The 26,127-nt window shown below is 44.5% G+C and overlaps 2 protein-coding genes across 8 annotated transcripts in view; both read right to left on the bottom strand.

Moving 5' to 3' along the window:
* Window positions 1-8,454: 8,454 nt before the first annotated feature.
* On the bottom strand, window positions 8,455-15,181 carry LOC100301748 (myotubularin related protein 3). The gene is given in 6 exon segments (NM_001160577.2): window positions 8,455-8,655; window positions 9,791-9,907; window positions 10,104-10,199; window positions 11,557-11,630; window positions 11,948-12,027; window positions 15,028-15,181. Coding segments are annotated over 4 exon segments (414 nt in total). The 5' UTR covers window positions 11,602-11,630; window positions 11,948-12,027; window positions 15,028-15,181; the 3' UTR covers window positions 8,455-8,499.
* A 2,202-nt stretch (window positions 15,182-17,383) lies between these two features.
* cux2b (cut-like homeobox 2b) overlaps window positions 17,384-26,127 on the bottom strand; it is a 130,877-nt gene continuing 122,133 nt past the window's right edge. For 4 of the 7 annotated variants that reach the window (XM_021621280.3, XM_021621282.3, XM_090190451.1 and 1 more), the window contains 3 exons: window positions 25,007-25,195; window positions 22,184-22,460; window positions 17,384-22,072 (listed from right to left, as the gene is read on the bottom strand). In XM_021621280.3, the coding sequence (XP_021476955.3) occupies window positions 21,241-22,072; window positions 22,184-22,460; window positions 25,007-25,195 (1,298 nt within the window). In that variant the 3' untranslated portion in view covers window positions 17,384-21,240. The remainder of the gene's footprint in view (window positions 22,073-22,183; window positions 22,461-25,006; window positions 25,196-26,127) is intronic. The other 3 variants (XM_021621281.3, XM_021621283.3, XM_090190453.1) reach the window with 1 other exon arrangement.

The raw sequence follows: 26,127 nt of genomic DNA, 5'->3' as shown, positions 1-26,127 counted from the left end.
AGAGAGCGCCGGTGGTCCTGCCACTTCTCATTCAGGCTCGGGTCACTGGAGCGCCGGTTTGGGGCCAGCGAGCTCCCCAGCTCACAGGCGCTGGGCAAGTTATCGAAGGAACGGGTCTTCGGACGTCTTTCGAAGGAGGAAAGAGGTATTGAGTTGATTAGCATGTGGGAAAAAAACAGCCTTTCATCCCTAAACAATGGCTCAGTGTCTTTGAGGCCTCATGATTGAAGCTGAGGTTGGGTATATAATCAACTAATCACTACAGTGTGTTCAGGATTAAGACAAGTATGTCCACAAATGAGAAAATATGGAGCGAAGCATAGCTCAAGTGATTGAGAAGATGTAAGATTAGCATTGTAATTAAGCGATATCCCCATGAGCCAATCATCAAGGGAAAACTAGACAGTTAAGCTTGCACAGAAAATAAAATATGGAAGGACTCCAGCATTGTTTTTGAACCACGTCCTCACCACAGTTATCGTCGATAACAATGGTCACAAAAACAAAACACTTTGTGGTATGTTGTAAACAGCCTTAACTCTTAGCCTACAATTTCTGCGGGCCCGCCGATATCGCCCTTCTGCATTGAGCGAGTCAAAAGCAGTCAGGCCAGCGGAGCAGGTTATGCTGTGGGGCCCTCCTTATATCAGGGAGGAAATGGCCGAGTGGCAGGCTCACCTGCCCAGGGGTGTGTCTTCTGTGTTGGCACCTGGCACAGGATACGGTGCACACGACTCATCAGAGGGGGTGGTGGGGGAGGAGCTGGGCAGGTAGACTGCCGTCCACAGCAACAGGTTACGCACGTGACACACAGGGTGGAGCACCTACAACAACAGCCACAACTTTAGATATAGAAGGGGCTTGTAAATAAATACATGTGACAGAAAACAATATTCACACTTGAGCAAGCAAGGCAAAAAAAAGTACACAAAAACACAGTTTTAAATAGATAAAATGATATTGCTTAGGTTTAGGACCGTGAACAGTTTAAGTAGACAAATATAAGTTATAGCACTCCAGGGTGTTCCCTAAAAGTCACCCCATTGTATCTGAGGCATGCAGTGAATGTTCCAATATGAAAGGGGTGAGCAAAAAGAGCTCAGACATACAGTCTCGGAGTGGGAGGAGTAGAGCATGTTCCTCAAGATGCGGTTGGCTGGTCGCAGCAGTGACCACACGGAGCAAGTCCTCTCCCGAACGCGCCTGTCCTCTCTCTCCTTCCCACTGTTGCACAGGAAGGTGCCAAACAGACAGGAGTAGGAGTGCTGCACCATTTTAACCTGCACACACACACACATGTAGGAGCATGCTCAAATCCCAGGTATGATCATGATAGTGAAAGTAAAAATTCTATGCATCTCTGAGCCTAAAATATTACAGCACTCTCCATGGTAATTACAGATCCCGGTCTCACAGCCAGATATAAAACAGTAACTCACTCCAATAAATGACTGTAATTCACACTAATCCAAATATAAACATTTGAGTTGCAGCCAACTCTCAATTCTCAGATTCTAAATGACTAAGTGAGTTTGATTCCATTCTATTCAGGTCTATGGTGGTCCTCCTCACCAGAAAAGCCTCATTGAACTCAAAGGAGCATGGGAACTGCCTTTGCAGCTGGTGCACACAGTCCAGCCACTGCAGGAACACCGGGCAGCGCTCGTTCAGATCCTCTGAATTCTCCCCGTGGCCACAGCGGTCAGCAAACTTATGACCAAAGTCCAGCCACTCAGTCTCCACCAGCACCTGGAAACCCTGCAGAGAGAATATATCAACAGTTAGAGGTGCATTTTAAATCAAATAGGACAATATGGGCAAATATTTATTTCAGCCAGCCATGTAAATGTGCCTCTGTTTATGTCTAATTCAGCGGTTCGCAAACTATGTGGGGTCTCCCGATATGAAAATGGAGTCGCAGGAGAATTTCCAAAATCTTGTGAGAAAAATGTTATATAGAAAAAAAGAAGAAAACATATCAAAAGAAAGAAAGTTGCCATGTTGCCACTCCATGTATAAACTCCAGGCAATTGAATGGTTATTTACCAACGGTTCGGCATCCCTGTGCCTTCACTGTGTCAGCACCTCCACACAAACTATTATTCTGAGTGTGTGCCAGCGCATGTTTTTTAATATACAAAAAAAATACAAAGATGATGTTATATCTCAAAAACCTTGTAATGTGGTTAACCTTAAAAATCTAAATCTAAAAGGAAAATTAAACCAGAAAGTGCCCTTAGATCATAGGAAAGGGCCGCACTTCACTGTTGCACTTGAATCATTCCCACGGTGAATGGCTAACACATATGGAATCATGACATAACCAAATAAACTTATGGTAAAAGACCAAGTCCATATTATGGCAAAAAAAACTCAAATAAGATAAAGTAATGATGGACTGTCATTTCTCTTAAGACATGAAGGTCAGTCAATCAAAACAATTAAGAACTTTGAAAGTTTCAAGTGCAGTCACAAAAACCATCAAGCGTTATGATGAAACTGGCCAAGGAAGATTCAGAGTTAACTCTGCTGCAGATGATAAGTTGATTAGAGTTACCAGTCTCAGAAATTTCTATTCAGAGGAGACTGAGTGAAAGCAGGCCTTCATGGTCAAATTGCTGCAAAGAAACCAATACTGAAGGACACCAATAAGAAGAGACCTACTTGGGCCAAGAAACACAAGCAATGGACATTAACCGGGGAAAATCTGTCCTTTGGTCTGATGAGTCCAAATTTGAGATCTTTGTTTCTAACCGCCGTGTCTTTGTGAGACGCAGAGTAGGTGAACGGATGATCTAAGCATGTGTGGTTCCCACCGTGAAGCATGGAGGAAGAGGTGTGATGGTGTGGGGCTGCTTTGCTGGTGACACGGTCCGTGGTTTATTTAGAATTCAAGGCACACTTAACCAGCATGGCTACCACACCATTCTGCTGCGATACGCAATCCCATCTGATTTGCGCAGAGTGGGACTATCATTTATTTTTCAACAGGACAATGACCCAAAACACACCTCCAGGCTGTGTAAGGGCTATTTGACTAAGAAGGAGAGTGATGGAGTGCTGCATCAGATGACCGAGCCTCCATAATCACCCGACCTCAACCCAATTGAGATGGTTTGGGATGAGTTGGACCTCAAAGTGAAGGAAAAGCAGCCACCAAGTGCTCAGCATATGTGGGAACTCCAAGACTGTTGGAAAAGCATTCCAGGTGAAGCTGGTTGAGAGAATGCCAAGTGTGTGCAAAGCTGTCATCAAAGGGTGGCTACTTTAAAGAACTTAAAATATATTTTGATTTGTGTAACACTTTTTTGGTTACTATATGATTCCATATGCGTTATTTCATAGTTTTGATGTCTACACTATTATTCTACAATGTAGAAAATAGTAAAAATAAAGAAAACTCTTGAATGGAGTAGGTGTGTCCAAACTTTTGACTGGTACTGTACATGTCGCAGGATGCTATTCACGAGCACATATTGTTCTCTCTCACAATTCCCGACTATGAAACAGCACAGGGGATGTTCAGTGTGCTGAGCGGGTATATTGACGAAAAACTGTTTCCATGGGATCGAATGGTGGGCTTTGCACAGATGCGGCTCCATCTATGGCGGGACGGCAGGCAGGCCTCTGCCCTCTAGTTATTAATGTCTCCCTCTGCCACATGGACGCATTGTATGATACACCGAGAGCAACTAGCAGCAAGAGCTGAGCACAGAACTCAGATACACTGCAATAGGCAACTTTGATTGTAAACAACATCAAAACATATCCACTGCTCTGATAGAACATTACAAAACTATTTCACACCGAGGCTCGGTGGTTATCAACGGGGAGTGTTGCAAAGACTTTTCCCGTTGAGAGAAGGACTGTTGTCATTCACAATAGATGTAAAAGAAAAATATATATATATTATTTTTAAAGGATTTTCTTATCTTTGTGTAATGAAGACGGTCTCCTTGCCTATGTAACAGACATATTTGGGAAACGGAACGCAAGCATGCATGGGAAATACAAAAACATTCTACAGATGAGTCACTCGATTCAGAGGAAAGAATTCTTATTGGTGGAGAGTCTTTCAAAAGTCAACCATGCTGTGCATGTTTCTAACAAAAAGCAGCACCAAGTGTCCCACAGAGGCTTGGAAGAGCACTTTGGGACCTACTTCCCAATCCGTTTGACTGTGATCCTGGCTCAGCTGACATGCCGGTAAGTGAAATCGAACAGCTGATTGAGCTGTCATGTGACCGAATGCATTCACTGGTCGCTACAGATGAGTTTTGGGTCCTGACTCAAAAGGGAATACCCTGCAGTCTCCCACTGAGCATTAATGCAGCATTCAAAACAACTGGGAAGTCTAAACAAAAACAACAACAAAAACTAGCTCCGACTGGGAAAAATAGTTTTGAACGGTCATCCAACTCAGAATTCCAACTCGGAAACTCGGGCCTCTAGAAAGAGGTCCAACTTTCCAACCTGAAGATCACTGACGCCCTTATTAGACCTCGTATTTAACAGAGTTCCCAGTTGTCTTGAACGCACCGTAAAACTCATGGTACCCTTCACCAGCTTATATCTGTCAAACTGGATTCAATGCTCTCGTCTGCATTAAAAGCAAATATCGAACCAGGTTGGATGTGACAGCAGAGATGAGGTGCGCACCCTTCGACCACGCCCCCTGATGACTTTGAGAAGCTCCGATGCAGCATGCATCCAGCACACCCATCTCATCACTAGTGGTGAGATAAGACGTCAGACCGCTGGTCAAATGATTAAATCAACCTAAAATTATCCTCTTCAAATCAAGCAAAAGGGCCCAATGATCACCCCAGCCAGCCTACCTCAATGGTGCGGTAGTATGGGTCCAGCAGCAGCTTGGACAGAGCGGCGATCTGGGGCGTGCGGTCCCATCCGTCAGAGCAGTGCACCAAAACGGGCCTGTGGTCGCGGTCCACAGCGTTCACCACCAGCAGGGCCGCCTTCAGCAGCAGAGACAGGTGCTGCAGCCACTTGGTGCTCTCCAGAGCAGACAGCCAGCTACAGAGAGAATGGCATCATCTCCTGAATACACAGCTTCACTGTAGTGTACACAAACCACTCACATACACTCAGTCCCACCAAGCACTAACTTATAAACACCACTCCCCATCTTAGATAAAGACAAACTAAGGACCTGCTCCAAATGTAATGAGTAATACAAACAAAACATAACAGGGTGTTTTCAAGCTGTCCCAAATGAAAAATATGCATCTTTAATATGTCTGAATTCTGTTATGAAAAACTTTGGCCATTGTCTTGTCTGAGTAGTTTCAACAGTGTGCTCTTGCTTCAAGGGAGTCATTGTGATTCAATTACAAAACGGCGGGTGGAATCTCTGAGTTCAGATGGAAAGAGATTGTTTACTTTGGGGCTGGGCCAGCTCTCCCTAAACCAAAGCCAAATGTGTGGCCTAGGCCAAAACACCTCTGGAGTTACTACAGTTACTCCGCCACCATGACAACAAACTGGAGTGGGGAGTTGCTGCTTGTGTAATACATTTTGGACTGTGAGCCCAATCTTAACAGAGCTCCACTGCAGTGCTAGAGGCAGAACTCACTTGGCCGGGTCGGGCATCTGGGTGCAGAGGAAGCGCAGGGACTGGAAACTCTTACGGATGGAGTGGATGTTGGCCATGCCCATGAACACCACCTCACAGTTGGGGTAGTACTCTGTATGGAGTAGGACATGGTGAGAGTCCGTTTGTGGTTAAATAACACATCATTACTACCAAAACAACTACTTTGGTGCAGAAAATAGTGCGGATAGTGAGGACAGTTAGGACAGTTGCAATGTTGGCATTAAGTCGACAATAACCTGCTTCCATGCAAACCCATCGACCTCAGTCTACTGGAGCCACTGGCTCAGAGATGAGCCGTCTTACCTGGGCATTCACAGCCCCCTCCCTTGGCTCTGTTGGCAACAGCCGCTGCATAGGACCTAGCATCCAGGATCAACAGCTTTTGTGGCTGGATGGCCAGCGTCTCCACCTCCGAGCTGTTCGTCAGGGACGATTCTGACAAACAAAGAGAGACAACTATTTAAATCTCTGCATAGCTTATAACAGTCAGTATTATCAAATGACATTTATTTTTATGTGATATAAATCTGATTGAACATAAATCAAACACTCCACATGACAGTGAACCTGCGCTGAGTTATGTGGTCTGCTCTCTCCGAGTCAAAGGCCCCTCACTTTACCAGACAAGCCACATCGCTTAACCAAATGTCCACAGCAAAGCCACACAAACAGATTGGAAGGTGCTGCTTCAGCACTGTGTGAGGTACGTGTGCATGTTAGGGACTGACCGAAGTCTGTGTCGACGAGGTCATTGGTGCCGTTGATTTCATTGGTTCCGTTGGTGTAGGATCCGATGGCCAGGTGTTTACGGGAGCTGCCATCTACAGCACAGGCCTTGGCGATGGACTGGACCAGGTGCTCGTCGTCTGCATTCCTCCAGCCCCACCAGCTGACCTCCGGCTGGCCGCAGCGGGCGATCACAGCCCCCGTGCTCTGGTGCCTGGAGGAGAAGAGAGGCATGGGACAGTCAGGAGACAAATAACTGAGAAAAAAATGCACTGTGTGAAAAAACAACATGGAGCAACACTGATCCATTTGGCCTCCAGAGTCAATAACACCGTCTCCTGTGAGAGGATTGGGTCCCCCCCAAAAAAGGACTTTTGCAAAGATAGAATTCCCCCCCCCCCCCTTACTCGTGCAACAAACCTCAAGGTGAAAGGAGTCGTCCTTGCTTTGCATTGTATTCACAGACAACCCCGTTCTTCCTCACTCACTACAAAGACCGACAGACCCACCTGAACACCACAGCCGGGAATCTCTTCCAGGAGCGGAAGGCTGCCACATTCTCCAGCTCCTTGTCTGTGATCCAGGCTGGCACCAGGAGCTGCTGCGGATAGCTAGAGCATAGCCTGTCAACGCCAGAGGAGAGAGGGACAGTGGTTAGAGCAGGAGCACAGGCTGTGTGATGCCTCTAATAAGCCCCTATCACCAGACACCTAATCCCGGGCTAGGCCCTTATCTACATGAGGCTGATTATCAGTGGAGGACAACAGCACAACCAGCCTTGTATCACACACAGAGCAGTGTGTGCAGCAGGGGGACAGTAGACGGTTATCACGGCACTACCCTGGGCGGCCTGGTAATCAGATCAGCCCTGTAGGATGCAGGCTGTTAGCGGGGGTGGTTGGCTGCTCATACCTGAACTTGCTGTTGATGTCAGATATCCTCCAGGCGTTTTGAGTGTCAAAGCCCATCCTCTCCACCTCGTTCTTGAACCAGGAGGTCACATGCTCTCCTAACAGGCACACAGGGACACAGAGTAGACATGAGGACTTATGTCTGTCACCAATTGAGTAGAGGTCCGAGGACACCAGTATCACTGCCAGCGTTACCTGGCCTGCACAGCTCCCCCTGCTGCTCCTTCTCCCCGGCGTACACGCCCACACACCAGGCATGGAAGGCGAAGGAGAAGAGGTCCTCCAGGAGAGACGGGGGCCGGACCGCAGCACTCAGCCGCTTCAGCCACACCTGACACTGCTCCAATGTAGAGAACTGACACCTGGGAGACAAGCAACACAATCATAGACCTAAACCAAGATCGTTTATTTGAGAGAGAGAGAGAAAAAATAAAAATAGCATTTGCAACACGCATGCATCGTTTCAGTGGTCTTACCTGACGACCTTACAGTCCTTGCAGGTGACATGGAGCTGGAACATGTCCCGACACTCCACAGTCTCTATGAGCTGCAGAGGGACCTGGTGAGAGAATAAACACAGACACAGGAACAGCAGAGTCACACAATCTCCAAACCAGCAGGCTGAATTTTTTCTCCCTGCTCACACAAATAAGCTAGCTTCAGGGTCTAGGCCTAGATGTGCTCAACATCGGAACGAGGGGCCATCCTAAAATAAGTTAGCAGAACTCACAATCACATGCTTGTGCAGCACCAACACCCACAACATGTCTAAATTCAAAGCCAGTTAGTAGGCTAGTTAGTGTTTCGTGTCAACTGTGATAATGCCGATCATGCCGGGAGTGCTATAGGCTACACCGCTGTCATCATGAAATCCATCTGAGCACATGCTGCACCTTCACACCTACAAATGTAAGCCAGCGGCATTAGTTGTCAAACTGTATTTTCCAGGCGAAGGTTGTGTCATTTTCACATCTCCTCGAATACCGCCTTCTGATTTGATGTTCTTCCATCGTATACTGATTCACTATGTAAAAGTGCTGGATCCTAGTGCAGTAAATTCCCCCACACTGTCTAATAAACACCCTCATCTGATCTAGGCAAATACCGTCAAAACGACATTAGATTCATTCATGTTTTGAACAAGATGTTTGAGCAGATTTTGAAGAGTCTATAAAGAAAAATGCATACTTTTACTAAAAGTTTCACCCAAAGCACATTTTATTTTCTGTAGTGGCTCTGAGAGTGAAGCTAATGCTGTGTCACAACTCCAACACAGTCCAATGCCATGCAACGGGTTAACACACACGTCGCCATGATGTCATCCAGCCCAGTCTGGGCAGGGCACCACACTGGGCATGCAGGGACTGCTGGGTAGGCACTTACTGACACCTCACAACTCTCACTCTGTAGTTGAAAACAGGAGAAAAGAGAAACTGAATTAAAGCTGTGTCTCTGTTGAGCCTGTTGACTGTCCACAGATTCCTTAGTCTCACATCCCACAGCTCTGTTTTAATTCCTGCTCTGCAATCTACAGCTCCAATCTGGGCCACACAATGAAATCAACGGCCTGCCTCACTGAGTTCTCTCGCTCCATTCTTTGCGCCTCCCGCCCCCACTGGCAGATTTGTGAGCGATGAACCACAGCCATGTGACGCCAGCGCTTTTACCATCCTATCCAAATGGGTGTGAAGAGAACGCGCACGCTGTTGCATGGAACACAGTGACAGTTCGCTACAATATAAAACACATGATTGACTGACTGCAACAATGGCATAAAACCAAATAGGTCGGCTACGTGGTAAGAGCTGGAACATTCTAGTGCAGATCAGTAAACTGTTAGTGTGGATGTGACTGGAACACAAATAGATTGTGTGTGACATAGGCCTACATGTTTTGTATACCATACACTGTATCATGCTGATCCAAAAGGAGCAGAACCTGCACAACAAGGCTGTTTATTACTATAGTACTATTATTACAGTACTATTGCACTATTACTATGGTACCATGACTACAGTACTATTACTGTACCATGTCAGGATGGTGAGAGGAAGTAAAGCAGTGTCATTTGTTAGTAAATGGAGGGAATTGGCCATAAAACCAGCGTAATGATATGTTCATTTCGAAATCACCATACATTGGTAACAAATACAATCTCTATATAGCCAACATGGCAAAAGGGGGAGAGGGTGAATGTGTTGTGCATCACTGACGGGATTGTCGCAACCATGGCAACGGCAAGTGGAAAGAGAAAAGCAAAGGACCGAGTGCAAAAGCAGACCTGCTGAGAACAGTCACGCGGCACCGCTGCCAATGACTATCACCAAGTCCATCTAAATGCCCTCTCCACAACAGTAGTGGCATACTGTCACTGGCCCCAGCACGCAGTCTCCATTCATAAAAAGTCTCGATACACAGACAGACTGGAGACAATAGGGTGTCACTGTCCTGGCCAGCTGCAGAGTTGCTTCAGACACTGAAATTAAACTGTGTGCTTTCCAACTACCTAGCCTTCACTTAGTTAGTCAGCAGTACTTACGTTGACGATGGACTCTTTGAATTTGATGTGGAGGCGGTATCTGGACATGGCGATGATGGCATCCTCCGCTCTACCCACGTACTCTGTGAACTCGCCATGCAGCTCGGGAAAGGGCACCTGCCACCATGGGAGGGAAGATATCAAAGATCAAAGGGCACAGAAGCATATCACTTGAAAAGGAGGTGCCATATAAAAACACAACTATGTGCAGACATGACCATTACACATACTTGACACACGTATAGAAATGACTTTGCGATAACTGGCATGACTTGTCATCGTGCTAACCAGCCCAGACATCTAGTGTTCTCACCTGCAGGCTCTCCTCCTCCAGGACTGGGGGCTTCCTGGGGAAGATCTGATTGGCCTGGATACATTCCATGCTCTCCTGCCCCTCCTCCTCCTCCTCCTGCCAATCAGAAGATGTGTAGTTGATGTGGAATATCATTACCCGTGTCTTGTAAAATAACTCAATAGTCCACTACTATCCCCATTCACTGGTTACAAGCACCTTCAACTGTAGCCATTCTCCAACCACTCCCAGATTTAACCTCAGTTTTCATACCTCTAACAGTAACTTTCACTGAATAGGATTTCAAATAGCCAATGATGAAGCCAAAGGAAGATAGAGTGTTGATGCTAAAACAAACTCTCAATAGGTGTGTTGTCTTGAATCATCCCTGTGCAATCTCTCAATTCTCCACACACACACACAAGTCCACTGCTAAAAGTGCCTCAACTCTGGCTGACAGCCTGGCATGACACTAAAGCGGGTCTGTGCAATCCAGTTCTGAGACAGAAAACAGACACCGGCTACAGAGCACACTTCGCCAAGTAGAAAATATCATAAGTAATCTATTTACAACCAAGTGTGTTTAAAAACAATCAAGGCCCAAATTAAATCCATTCAACTGGTATCCATTTGCAAACTGTCTGCCCCCTTCCATGCTATAGTGAGGAGCTCTTAGATGTTGCATACCTACTGCCCAATAGAAGGTCAGCATATCTTAGAAACCCACAGAGGGTTTATTTGATGGGAATGTGTGGCATGAACACAGAATCAGTTCAATTATTTTTATTCAGGGACCAAAAAACAGGGGGCTGGAGCCCCTGAGCGGTTAGGTTAGGATCGTCTATGAGTCCAGTGACAGCATGATGGCACTAGTGCGGTGGTCCATAGACATGACAGAAAGGACAGGGGCTGCTACCTCAGCCCCACCAACCAACCAACTGACCGCTGTCTGGGAGCCAAGCTGACAGTGTCTGCACGGCTGGGGTAACACTTTGCAGGGGCCAGCCAGGGGGCAGGCACAGGAACGCATAACAGACACAGGCAGAGACACACATACACATCAGCGATTGACAGTAAAGTCTGAAAGGCACTTGACCTTCAGGCAAATCACTTGCCCCGCGCTATAGGGCTACTCTTAATGTCAATCCTGGCAGACATACACACATACACCCGGTCAGAGACACACATACGGTCACACACACACACCGCCAGACACGCTCTTTAATGACTGACCAGGGTGTAATACTGCTCCATATCCCTCAAAGGCCTCCATTCTAAATAAAAGATGCACTACCGAGGCATCAGACAGGGTGAAACTTTGACAGTGCGTCTGATGCAACCATGTGGCTACCAGTAAACACAGCCGATTAAAAAGGCTGACATTCAATTGAGAGTTCCGATTATGCAGACACATACAGACAGCAGCTATTCTGTACTGGTAGACAGAAAACGCCATGATCAGGATGCACTTTACCATGGCCCCTGTGAAGGAGTGTGGGTCACTGGACAAGGAACACATGCCTTCCTCACTTGACCCCAAATCTCAGTCTGTAAACAGTGGAAGACGGGGAAAGAAAGGTGCTGTTAATGCTTTACTACTAAATAACACAACAATCTTGATTTCTCCACAAACTGGAACCTAGTCTTTTCATTTAACGTGCATCTTATTCCAGTGACCACATGGATGAGAGTAATACCCCGCAGTCGCTGGATTTGGAGGGTAGGGCACACAAACAGACATTCTGTGTCACGTGTGGAACATTTCATACAGACCAGAATGTTATTTTCAACGTCACTTAAAAATGATAGGAAGCTCAACAAATTGCCTAGTGAGTACTGTGGTGTGCACCGGTTTTACAACTCACCAAAGAGAACTAGCAACAGATGAGGTGCTATCCTGATGATCCCGTTGTGAAAATGTGACTTAGAGTGAAGACATTGAATTCTGTAGGAAAAGAGAGAATACCAAATTAGTTCTAAGGAATGAATAAAATGGTTAACTTGCTAACTCTTCTAAACATTGCAAACTGCTTACTTTTCACTGGAACATTGAATCTACAATAGACCCGTTCATTCCCTGGTAAACATAGCTGTGCTGGTGGTTATAGTAGACTGCAAGTAGGTGAGAGACACCACAAACATCTGGGGAACGGAAAGACGAAATTTACCTAGTACACTTTAGCCAGTTTACTATGCTCATCAATCAACACGAACATCAATGCTAGTGAGACTCTTTAAATTAAAAATACAAACTGTGCTATATTTCATGCACAGAGCATGACAAAAATAAGACTGCCAAACATTTCATATTTAGGTCTAGTCATAAAGCATTTGGTTAATGTGAATTTTAAAAAAAAAGACATTATTTTGCAAGAGACCTGTTCATGTCATCTTTAACTTGAAATAGAAACTGAGAAACTCTCCCAGATGGTGCTGTAGGTCTTGGCTGAAGACCAGGTCAAATACTACAAGGTCCCAAACCAACACAGAACCAACAAACCAACTGTAAGAGCATGGTGTCAGAACCAGCTGTGAAACAGAAATCCATCGCTGCTCTTTGTACAACAGAGCAATTTCACATTATTTTACATTGCACCTTCATTGTCTCATCTCTGTTCAAGATATGCAACCTGCCTGCAGGCCCACAAAATGCTTGTAAATGTCAGAACCTGCAGACTGAAACCTGATCAAGGGAAGACAGTTGATTGACAGGTTCAGGATCACACACACCCCCTCTGGAGCATGCCACTGAGTTTGACCTGTCTAGCAGTGACTAGACAAAATTCCCAGTACACCCAATGCGCCCTTTCTGAAGTGTAGAACCTGAACCAACTTAGTTAGAGTTCATATAAGGAAATCAATCAATTGAAATAAATAAATTAGGTCCTAATCTATGGATTTTACATGACTGGGTGGGGGCGCAGCCATGGGTGGGCCTAGGCCCGGCCACTGGGGAGCCATGCCCGGCCACTGGGGAGCCATGACCGGCCACTGGGGAGCCATGACCGGCCACTGGGGAGCCATGACCGGCCACTGGGGAGCCATGACCGGCCACTGGGGAGCCATGCCCGGCTGACAGAAATACTCCTCAGCTACCCCTAGTAGTTTCGGTTACTAGTCCAATGCTCTAACCACTAGGCTACCTGCCACCCCAGTCAGGGATGGATTATCTTGACAAAGGATAAAACACTCACTAACAGGAATGTAAACACATTTGTGCAAAACATTTGAGATGAATAAACTTTTTGTGCATCTGGAAGATTTATGTGATATTTTATTTCAGCTCATGAAACATGGGACCAACACTTTACATGTTGCGTTTACATACTTGTTCAGTGTAGATTGAAAAGACCTAGGCTCGGCCTAAAGGGATGTCATTCTGTCACTTTACTGAGCGCTATGTAGCAGTGCATGCTCCAGAGGCACCCTGCTCCTCCCTGCTGGCACTGACTGATAAAACGTATCTATGTCGCACACACTGGCCTGCAGACACACATCAGCATGTTTACCTCAGCGGGCTCGTGACCCATGACCTCTGCTCAGTCTGGCTCTGTGTTCAGAGTCACACAAGGCAGGCTAAGCCCCTTGGTCCTGTCATGTGACTTCCATGCATCTAATCTGAACCTGCAGCACTCAACCAAAGGCTTAAACCATCATCTCTCAAAGTGAATACTTCCACTCTCTGTGACATGAAGAGGATATGAGGTCCGGCGTGGCTCAGTTGTTAAGAGCATGGCACTTGTAACGCCAAGGTTGTGGGTTCCCACAGGGGACCCGCGCTAACAAATATGAAAATGGTTGCACTCACTCACTCACTCTGGATAAGAGTGTCTGCTAAATTACCAAAATCATGAGGAAAGAGAGACAGGATCCGTGTAAGGTTATTGGGGAAAGTGAAGGTTGAGGAGTTGCATGTGCATAAATAGGTCTAGCTGTAATGCTGACACATAGTCCTCATTATCAAAATATATCTATCCAGCCGAATAAAATGTATTTATTTTAGAGTTAAGAGCATGTCCTGTGCCTGGCTTTAGCTGGGTGAATCACGAGTGATCTATAACTTTCCCAATACTTGTACTAAAGGTTACGTATTAGTAATAATTACTCCAATCATAAACTTCCAGATAACGTTGTTGATGAACGTTAGCAGTTTGTCTTGACTGTTTTCTTTACAGAGATTTAGCTAGCAAGGCAATGGGAATATATAAACTATCACCTGACATAATGTTAGCTAGCTAGTGCAAACTATGTAACGTTCGCTAACGGCCTCAACTATAAGGCGAAAGAGCTGTAGAAAAACAGCCATTTCAACAAACATAATTAGATAGTTATCTAGCTAACTAGCCAACTCAAGATTAACATTAGTTCGCGAGAATAATCATAAATGTACGATTAGCTAACAAGCTGTTTTTTAACTCCGAATATCCATTCTCTGTCAGTGTCAGTCACTATCGTCGACGCACATCACGGCCCTAAGTAAACATTTACTACGGACCATTTTACCAGACTAGTCTGTAGTACTAGTTAGCCAATTCACGTTAACAATTTGCCATATTTTTCTCTGATCAATCATACCTAACGTATCCAACTGTTTACACCAGTGTTCTATCTTAGCTAACGCGTTAGCTAACTAAGCGCTAGTTAAACACATTCTATCGAAACAATACGTACGTAACCTAGCTAGCAGCTAACTAACGTTACGCTTTGATATTGATAGGTCGCTTTATGATTTTGATGTGTTGCTGTTTGGATACAAAGCAGCTTTGCTTCGTCTTCCCCTACAGTTAGTTACTCATCGTAGCTACTCAGTCAGCACTGGCAATTGCTAGCTAGCTCTCTGTCTGCCTGGAACAGTTTTTGTTGTTGTTATGAGATGGAGGGCGGACCCCAAAACCGAGGCCTCTGTCAAAACACACCGAAGCAAGGAGACAACCGGCGTACTCACCATGTATAAAGCAATGAGAATGGAAATGCCAAATCATTCAATTGAAGATCCGTGCACCGGGTTTGCAATAAACTACACTTTAAGAAATACATACAAGTCATATCCGAGGCCACTTTCAATCCGTCGGGTAGAAGAGCCAAGTCGCCATCGCCGCGATTCTTCAACCTCAGAGTGTCTGCCTCAACCCAATATTCTGCGCGACGTGGACGCAACGTAATCACGTTTATTTGCATATGGGTGGGACACGCAAAATAACCACGCGAGGATGTAAACAAATAAATAAATACAAGGGAAATGTACACGTTTTTAAACCTAATTCTACGATCTTTGTTTACATATGTCAAACTTTACATACATTGATAGTATGCCTTATACTACCAGAGAGAATGTAGAAAACCAGCCATAACCCATTTTCCTTGTCTTATTGCAGCGTTCACGTGCTATCGGAGTTATCGAAAGCTCCTATGTTCCCAGTGGGAAATTTCCCCAGGACGATCCTGCAAATCGGATTTACAAGTTGAAACTCTGAGAAAATGTTCTTACTCGATTTGCCGTTTCACCACTGACCTTTACCCTTTTCAACCAAAAATGACAACAAATGAGTTTGACTATTACAACCTTATTAATATAGATACTGTAGCTAGTTTGACCACATTGTCAAAGTGAAAGAAGCTAGTTACTTTATTATTTGCAATGTTAGCTAGCTTATCAGGTGTGTGTGTGTGTGTGTGTTTACAAAATGGAAACCAATCTGTGAAGCCTGATAGTGGTAACAAAAAACACAACACACATAGGATCTTAAACAATAATGTATTGGATGATGGCTTGATACATATGTGAATGAAAGACACTTCGCATATTTGTATCCATTCTTTAACAGGTTCCAATGCCTTGAAACATGAGATGATCTGTTTTAACAGGTTATGACATTTCTTTTGACTAGAGAGGTGGGGCCAGAGGCTAAGATATTTAAGAGGTCTACTCTTGTTAGCTCACTTCTGGAACATCAGAGCACATATTGTTAAACAACATTTGAAATCCCTTTATGAACAAAACCAAATCTCATAGACGGTAAATCACTAATACAATCATATTCTTGCTGACCCAACTATTCTAGCACTTTACACCTTTTAGTGATGGAGGTCAATTTAAAAAAGATGCAAAGCTTTGCATTTCCCCTTACCAGTTTAAACAAAGCCCTGTGTCAAACAAATCACAATCTATGACAAAGGCCAGAATAATCATGATGCTTAACCAAACCTGATTTCTAAATGTCTGCCCTTTACTTATGGATTTGGGGTAGAATTCCCCAACTTATTCACATATTAAACCTGTCTCATGAATACTACAAAGAGTCAACTCAGTAAGTTGAATATAATTTCACACACTCTCTACAACATTTAACCAGTGGGTAATGGGTAAAGGTTTACACCTCCACATTGTCTGTCACCAAAACTGGCAATTGCAACATGCATGGAATTCACCAGTGTAAAAAGGGAGAAGTGCCGAGTCAATGTCAATGTGCCAGAACAATAATACAAAACAAAGTATAATCCCTTTCCAAGTGACCAATATAAAATTGCATGCAAAATTCAAACAATGAAATAAGGTTTACGTGAAGAGGTAAGTATCCATAAGGATCAGTGTAAATCCATTCATTTTCACCCATTTATTATACTGAACAGAAATATAAACGCAACATGCAACAATTTCAAGTATTTTACTGAGTTACAGTTCATATGAGGAAATCAGTCAATTTAAATAAATTCATTAGGCCCTAATCTATGGATTTCACATGACTGGGAATACAGATATGCATCTGTTGGTCACAGATACCTTAAAAGAAATGGGCCTCAGGATCTCGTCACGGTATATATGTGCATCAAAATTGCCATCAATAAATGTAATTGTGTTCGTTGTCTGTAGCTTATGCCTGCTCATACCATAACCCCACCGCCACCATGGGGCACTCTGTTCACAACGTTGACATCAGCAAACCGTTCGTCCACATGACGCCATACACGTGGTCTGCGGTTGTGAGGTCGGTTGTACGTACTGACAAATTCTCTAAAACGATGTTGGGTGCGGCTTATGGTGGGCATTCCTGCAGTCAACATGCCAATTGAAAGCTCCCTCAAAACTTGAGACATCTATGGCATTGTGTTGTGTGACAAAACCGCACATTTTAGAGTGGCTTTTTATTGTCCCCAGCACAACTCTGTGTAATGATCATGCTGTTTAATCAGTTTCTTGATATGCCACACCTGTCAGGTGGATGGATCATCTTGGTAAAGGAGAGATGCTCACTATTAGGGATGTACAAATGATTTGTGCACAACGTTTGAGAGAAATAAGCTTTTGTGCGTATGGAACATTTCTGTGATCTTTTATTTCAGCTCATGAAACATGGGACCAACACTTTACATGTTGTGTTCATATTTTTGTTCAGTGTAGTACATTTTTCTCTGTAAGACAATGATATCTCATACAAGAAAAGTTACTTCTAAGTACTCCCATATACAGTATCACTGAGACAGAAAATTAGGTGTTAAAACAAAGGAAAGTTCGTCATAGTTTAATATGGGATTTCCAAATTCCCCTATTTCATCCTTAGAGGTATATAATGTCAAGCACATATACTTTATCTGCTCAGCAAGTATGGAAGAGTCAATTCTGTCAGGATGTCAGCAATTTTATAATTATTCCTCTCCCCGTTTGCTTCACAAAAACCATTCGATTAAATGACCTACTTCTGAACATTGTCACCAACGGATTACAAAATAGTCTGCCATTGTTCTCAAAAACCAACCACTAGTTTTCCATGTGCATTCCCATAGTTAAAACTTCCATAATCCCATATAACATATGGCAGAAGAACCATCCTGTCTTCTGTTTACTTCTGATATTATATTAATTCATTATTGTATTGACCAGTGATGAGAGTGACTGGTTCAGTAAAGCTTTAAGAAGCAAGACTACCCTGAGAGAAGGTCGAAATCATGGGCAAGCTTGCCAGACCAGAACTGGCTCATATGGGATTGGTTAATAGATCTGTACACTCCATTTCAATATAGTCAGCACATTTTGTTCAAGAACATATGATATCATTTTCAGTAAATGTGTAATATTTATATATCTATACATACAATCCAAATCCTCTGAACTAGTAAGACATGTGCAAGTGTTTACTACCAAATTCAACAATACAGTAAAGGCAAAGACTTGTGGACACTAAAAGTTAGGATAATTTCGATATTGGAACTTTTCATGAATCCTCACAATTATTAATATCTAAGTGCTGTAAGTAGTTCATACACAAGGTATTGAATATCTATTAAAATCGTTCAGAGTACCAAACAGAAGCAAAATATAGAAGATATTAGCAAACTGCAAGCATGACAAAACTCATATTACAGACACAATACAGTAGTGGCCAGCGGCAAGCATAATATGAAATAATTGATTTAATTTTGTGTCATAGAATGTACTTTCAAACCGAATTCAACGTTGTAGAATTTTGATGATGTCATATTGTATCATGTTCTTTCCATCAGGACTTGTTGGTGCTCTATAGGGTATTGTCTTTCTACAGTATGTTATCATCAAGGAATCAAACCAGAGATGTTTGAATGACTCAAGACTGTGTTAGCCCACTGAACTAAACGCTAGGTGTAGCACACAGTAAGCCTAAACCAGAGCTAAAGTAAACATTACATTCTCGGGCACTCATTTATCTAACAGTCAATTTCCCTTGCACTCACAAGTGCACAGATACAATACAGTATATTTACAAAAGTATGTGGATTCCTTTTCAAATGAGTGCATTTGGCTATTTTAGCCATACCCATTGATGACAGGTATATAAAATTGAGCACACCGCCATGCAATCTCCATAGACACACATTGGCAGTAGAATGGCTTTACTGAAGAACTCAGTGACTTTCAATGTGGACCTGTTATAGGATACCACCTTTCCAACAGGTCAGTTTGTCAAATTTCTGCCCCGCTAGAGCTGCCTCGGTCAACTGTAAGTGCTGTTATTGTGAAGTGGAAACGTCTAGGAGCAACAACGCCGCAAAGTGGTAGGTCACACAAGCTCACAGAACAGGACCGGCGAGTGCTGAAGCATGTTAAAATTGTCTGTCTTCGGTTGCAACACTCACTTCCGAGTTCCAAACTGCCTCTGGAAGCAATATCAGCACAAGAACTGTTCGTCGGGAGCTTCATGTAATGGGTTTCCATGGCCGAGCAACCGCACACAAGCCTAAGATCACCATTCGCAATGCCAAGTGTTGGCTGGAGAGTTCAAAAGCTTGCCACCATTGGACTCTGGAGCAGTGGAAACACATTCTCTGGAGTGATGAACCACACTTCACCATCTGGCAGTCCGACGGACGAATCTAGGTTTGGCGGATGCCAGGAGAATGCTACATACCCGGATGCATAGTGCCAACTGTAAAGTTTGGTGGAGGAGGAATAATGGTCTGGGGCTGTTTTTCATGGTTCTGGCTAGGCCCGGAAATCTTAACGCTACAGCATACAATGACATTCTAGACAATTGTGTGCTTCCAACTTTGTGGCAACAGTTTGGGAAGGCCCTTTCCTGTTTCAGCATGACTATGCCCCTGTGCATAGAGCAATGTCCATACAGAAATGGTTTGTCGAGATCGGTGTGGAAGAACTTGACTGGCCTGCACAGAGCTCTGACCTCCACCTCATTGAACACCTTTGGGATAAATTGGAACGCTGACTGCGAGCCAGGCCTAATCGCCCAACATCAGTGCCCGACCTCATGCTCTTTTGGCTGAATGGGAATCAAGTCCCCGCAGCAATGTTCCAACATCTAGTGAAAAGCCTTCCCAGAAGAGTGGAGGCTGTTATAGCAGCAAAGGGGGGGACCAACTCCATATTAATGTCCATGATTTTGGAAAGAGATGTTCTATGAGCAGGTGTCCACATACTTTTGGTTATGTAGTGTATTTCAACTGAGGGAGTAATGCGTTACCTCTCTGGAAGGGCACAATAAACACGACTGCAGGAGGAACAGCATGAGAGCCCGTGAGAGGACAGAAGGACGATGGATCAAGCGAGAAAAGGAGGATGAAGTCTTTTGTTATCCAAGAGCAGGGGTTCTCAATGTGGTATTAAATAATGTCAATATTTGCCTGTGACTCCTCACTAATAGATTCTCAGGTTCCATTGCTGTCTGAGACATAATTCAAACATATCTTAATCAATTTATTCAAACGGTGGGAGGATCATAGAGGTTAAAGGATCATAGAGGTAAGTCTGAAATAAATCATGTAAACTGTGCTCATGTGTAGTGAGTTTCACTTACTGACAAGTGCACAAGGGTTCAAAACTGTAAACCTCCAGGATTATATAACAACAAAAAAAGATTCTACTCGTTAGTTTTTACATTTCCTTTTTTTCTTATTTTTCACAGATTTCTTTTCACAAATTTTTGCTCCAGTATATCACAGGTGACTAACTATAGAGGATAACAGGGTCAGTTGAATACCATGATACATCTGGTTCAGAAGGCTATTGCAGACAATTCTACAACATGTACAACCACACTTTATACTTTTGTGTTACAAATGTTTCAAAACATATCACCAAGAAACTAAGTACATAGGAGATGTTGAATATTTAGAGTCGTAAAGGACTATCCCTTAGTCAGTAGTACAATTTCACGTTACTTGACTTAAACTGTCCCGTTTTACAGACAAAATCGGAAAAATTGCTATTCAAAAATTAGCAAATTTGGTCATTGTCTCTTTTTATATAATTATAGTGCTTTTGATGGCTTAAGACAGAGTCTTTTTTAATCTCACCCAGTGGCAATCTACACAACTTCAGTGTACATTTCATGACACCATAGCTGCAAAAGTCTTCACGTCAGAGTCCATTAGGTAAAACAACAGCTAGTGCTGTTACATATATTTCAAAGTAGTATCCATTATCAAAAAAACTAAAACACATTTATAAATATTTTTTATTTTCTAAAAGCCCTCTAACGGAATTTGTCTGTAAGTTTAGCTCTGGTTTCCCCTGGTATCCTACAGGGTATTTATTCAGTATGGGAGGACAGGGAGGACAGGCCTTCAGGAGCCAGGCTCCACTTCATGTGTTCCTGAAGCTTCTCTTTAAGAGTCTCCCATGTCTGGTGTGAGTCAGCAGGACTGAGGAAATGTGGAGGAAGGGAGGGGCCTAAAACTCCCACTCCAGGGTCTCCTCCCGGTTAGCCGCTCTCTCCAGCCTGTGGATGATGTTGTTGAGGTTGGCAATTTTCTCGGTGCGTCTCTGAACGCTCCTGTTGGGCTTGGGGCTCTGGATGGGAGGCATGGGGTTAGGGTCCAGGCTGTGGTTGGTGCTTGTCGTGGGTGGGTTGGGCAGGGATGGGGAGATGGGTGCAGAGGAAGATGAGACAGGGGAGACGGACATCATGAGGCCGGGCGAAGAGGCAGCGGAGGGGGAGTTGAGTGAGACCTCCAGGCTGCTGCGGGAGGGCTCAGACGAGGCCTTGAAGCTGACCGGGTCCACGGGAGACTTGCTGGAGTCGTCAACCTCGTGCCTGGACTGGCTGTTTCTCTGGGGACCATCTAGGGAGAGCGCCTCCTGGAAGAGCCCCTGAGCCTGGCTGCTCATACCCTCTTCCTGCCTCAGGCTCTGAGGATAGTGTGGAGCCAGGTGGAGCTCTCGGCAGCCACCCATCAGGTCCTCATGCTCCGTTTTCAACTGAGGGAACTGGACACCCATAGAGAAACACTGGATCTTAGGCTGTTTGATGTAGCCGTTCCTCTCCTCCTCCTCTCCCTCGTCCTCCCGCTCACTGGCCTCCTGTTTGACATGAGGCAGTGGTGTGTTGGCGCTGAGGGGGCGGATGGGGTGGGGGGTGCGTCCAGCGGGGTGCAGCAGCCTCCTCTCATCTCCGTCTGAGATGGGGCTCTGTATGGCCGAGGGAGAGTAGCTGTGGTGTTCTGTGTCTGTGTCGTTGTCCTGGAGACCCTCCATGAGGACCTCCCGTCGCATCCTGGACCTGCTTAGAAAAACACAACAATCAAACTAACAGTTTGAAGGAGTCGTGTACCTTATTTATTCAATGTAATTATTCTAGTCCCTCTAGGGGTAGGGATCTGATGCCATGTCTGACCTGTAGTTGTGGAACCAGTTGATGACGGTATTGGTTTTGAGGTTGAGCTGGCAGGCCAGCATCTCAATGGTGTGCTGGGAGGGGTATGGCTCCAGGAGGTAGGCCTTCCTCAGAGCCTCCTTCTCCTCCGCCCCTAGCACCACCCTGGGCTTCTTCACCTGACTGTAGGGACACAGGTCTATTGAGGCCAGAGCTGGGCTCACACACTCAGAGCGGGCACTGGGAGAGTCACTGTCTGAGCCGGTACTCAGCAGCCCATACCGCCTCTTCAGGTAGGCTGAGAGGACAACACAGAGAGAAAGAGAGTTTCAATGCTGCATAAATGTTTTGGTACCCTTCCCCAGATCTGTGCCTCAACACAATTCTGCCTCGGAGCTCTACGGACAATTCCTTTGACCTCATGGCTTGGTTTTTGCTCTGACATGCACTGTGAACTATGGGACCTTATATAGATAGGTGTGTGCCTTTCCAAATCATGCCCAATCAATTGAATTTACCACAGGTGGACTCCAATCAAGTTGTAGAAACAACTCAAGGATGATCAATGGAAACAGGATGCACCTGAGCTCAATTTCGAGTCTCATAGCAAAGGGTCTGAATACTTATGTAAATAAATTTCTGTTTTAATTTTTATACATTTGCAAAAATGTAAAAAAAAACTGTTTTCGCTTTGTCATTATGGGGTATTGTGTGTAGATTAATGAGGGGGAAAAATTATGTCATCCATTTTAGAATAAGGCTGTAAGGTAACTAAATGTGGAAAAACCTGGACCCGTACAAATCAGCTGGGCTGGACAATCTGGACCCTCTATTCCTGAAACTATCCGCCGCCATTGTCGCAACCCCTATTACCAGCCTGTTCAACCTCTCTTTCATATCGTCTGAGATCCCCAAGGATTGGAAAGCTGCCGCAGTCATCCCCCTCTTCAAAGGGGGCGACACCCTGGACCCAAACTGTTACAGACCTATATCCATCCTGCCCTGCCTATCTAAGGTCTTCGAAAGCCAAGTCAACAAACAGGTCACTGACCATCTTGAATCCCACCGTACCTTCTCCGCTGTGCAATCTGGTTTCCGAGCCGGTCACGGGTGTACCTCAGCCACGCTCAAGGTACTAAACGATATCATAACCGCCATCGATAAAAGACAGTACTGTGCAGCCGTCTTCATAGACCTTGCCAAGGCTTTCGACTCTGTCAATCACCGTATTCTTATCGGCAGACTCAGTAGCCTCGGTTTTTCGGATGACTGCCTTGCCTGGTTCACCAATTACTTTGCAGACAGAGTTCAGTGTGTCAAATTGGAGGGCATGCTGTCCGGTCCTCTGGCAGTCTCTATGGGGGTGCCACAGGGTTCAATTCTCGGGCCGACTCTTTTCTCTGTATATATCAATGATGTTTCTCATGCTGCGGGCGATTCCCTGATCCACCTCTACGCAGACGACACCATTCTATATACTTCCGGCCCGTCCTTGGACACTGTGCTATCTAACCTCCAAACGAGCTTCAATGCCATACAGCACTCCTTCCGTGGCCTCCAACTGCTCTTAAACGCTAGTAAAACCAAATGCATGCTTTTCAACCGTTCGCTGCCTGCACCCGCACGCCTGACCAGCATCACCACCCTGGATGGTTCCGACCTTGAATATGTGGACATCTATAAGTACCTAGGTGTCTGGCTAGACTCTAAACTCTCCTTCCAGACCCATATCAAACATCTCCAATCGAAAATCAAATCAAGAGTCGGCTTTCTATTCCGCAACAAAGCCTCCTTCACTCACGCCGCCAAACTTACCCTAGTAAAACTGACTATTCTACCGATCCTCGACTTCGGCGACGTCATCTACAAAATTGCTTCCAACACTCTACTCAGCAAACTGGATGCAGTTTATCACAGTGCCATCCGTTTTGTCACTAAAGCACCTTATACCACCCACCACTGCGACTTGTATGCTCTAGTCGGCTGGCCCTCGCTACATATTCGTCGCCAGACCCACTGGCTCCAGGTCATCTACAAGTCCATGCTAGGTAAAGCTCCGCCTTATCTCAGTTCACTGGTTACGATGGCAACACCCATCCGTAGCACGCGCTCCAGCAGGTGTATCTCACTGATCATCCCTAAAGCCAACACCTCATTTGGCCGCCTTTCGTTCCAGTTCTCTGCTGCCTGTGACTGGAACGAATTGCAAAAATCGCTGAAGTTGGAGACTTTTATCTCCCTCACCAACTTCAAACATCTGCTATCTGAGCAGCTAACCGATCGCTGCAGCTGTACATAGTCTATTGGTAAATAGCCCACCCATTTTCACCTACCTCATCCCCATACTGTTTTTATTTATTTATTTTTATTTTTCTGCTCTTTTGCACACCAATATCTCTACCTGTACATAACCATCTGATCATTTATCACTCCAGTGTTAATCTGCATAATTGTAATTATTTGCCTACCTCATGCCTTTTGCACACAATGTATATATAGACTCCCCTTTTTTTCTACTGTGTTATTGACTTGTTAATTGTTTACTCCATGTGTAACTCTGTGTTGTCTGTTCACACTGCTATGCCTTATCTTGGCCAGGTCGCAGTTGCAAATGAGAACTTGTTCTCAACTAGCCTACCTGGTTAAATAAAGGTGAAATAAAATAAAAAAAAAAAAAAAAAGAGGGAAGGGGTCTGAACACTTTCCGAATGCACTGTACATCTATTGGTACATCCACACAGTGCTCTACTGTACGATTGGCTAAATGCAAATACACATACTGCTAACATGCAAACCCTGATAACAGAGCATCATTTGCAGATAACATGCCGTAAATAGACCAACCTTTCTTCTCCATCTTCTTCATGTCCCTCAGCTTGTCCACGTTGTGCGGGTCGTTGAGCCACAGTTGCATGCGGACGAAAGGCTCCCTGCCTTTGAGGCTGAGTTTGTGCCAGGGCTTGGGCCTGGAGAGCAGGTCTGACACTGAGCCCTGGGTGAGGCCCAGTATACTCTCCCCAAACAGCCGCTGGCCTAGAGCACACAAACAAAGGTTTAATCTTAGGGCTAGGCACCTTTTTTCTCCACTTCCTGCCTGAATGACGTGCCCAAAGTAAACTGCCGTAGCTCAGGCCCTGAAGCCAGGATTTGCATATAATTGGTACCATTGGAAAGAAAACACTTAGAAGTTTGTAGGAATGTTTAAATCATGTAGGGGAATATAACACAATAGATATGATAGGGGAGAATCCAAAGAAAAAACAACCAGATTTCTTTGACAGAGACCATCCTCTTAGAAATGCAAGAGAAAGGTCATATTGAAAATGAGCTCCCTGGATGCAATTCCTATGGATTCCACAGGGTGTCAGCAGTCTATGTTCAAGGTTTCAGGCTTGTAAAAAAAAAACGAATAAGAAATAACAGTTTTAGTAGAGGGACACAGTCTTGGAAATTTGTGTTTGCTCTCACCATGAAGACATTACACACCTGCTAAAATCTGTTTCCTACTGAACATACTGCTTTCAGAATTTTTTTTTATAGTTTGATTACATTTCAGGGTATCTGAGGAGTAAATATAAATGTATTTTGACTTGTTGAATCAAAGTTTAGGGGTAGATTTTCAGATTCCTTTCTCTGCAAGTTGAACGAGTGCATTACTCAAATCGATGGGGCCAACTAAACTGACATTTTGGGAAATAAAGAGGGATTTTATCTAACAAAACGACACTACATGTTAATGCTGGGACCCTTTGGATGACAAATCAGAGGAAGATTTTCAAAAAGTAAGTGAATATTTAATTATTTTATGTGAATGTATGACACCTGTGCCGGTGGAAAACTATTTTGATGTGCGCTTATATCTACCTAAATGTTTAAAATACATAATATTTATGATTATTTATTTGAATTGCGCGCCCTCCAGTTTCACAGGAAGTTATCACACACATTGACAGACACACTGTATT

Source organism: Oncorhynchus mykiss, chromosome 11 (genome assembly GCF_057628025.1).
Source record: "Oncorhynchus mykiss isolate SJ-2025 chromosome 11, ASM5762802v1, whole genome shotgun sequence".
Taxonomy (NCBI): Eukaryota; Metazoa; Chordata; class Actinopteri; order Salmoniformes; family Salmonidae; genus Oncorhynchus; species Oncorhynchus mykiss.
Note: the sequence above shows the minus strand (reverse complement) of the source record. Positions and strands in the feature narration are given on the sequence as shown.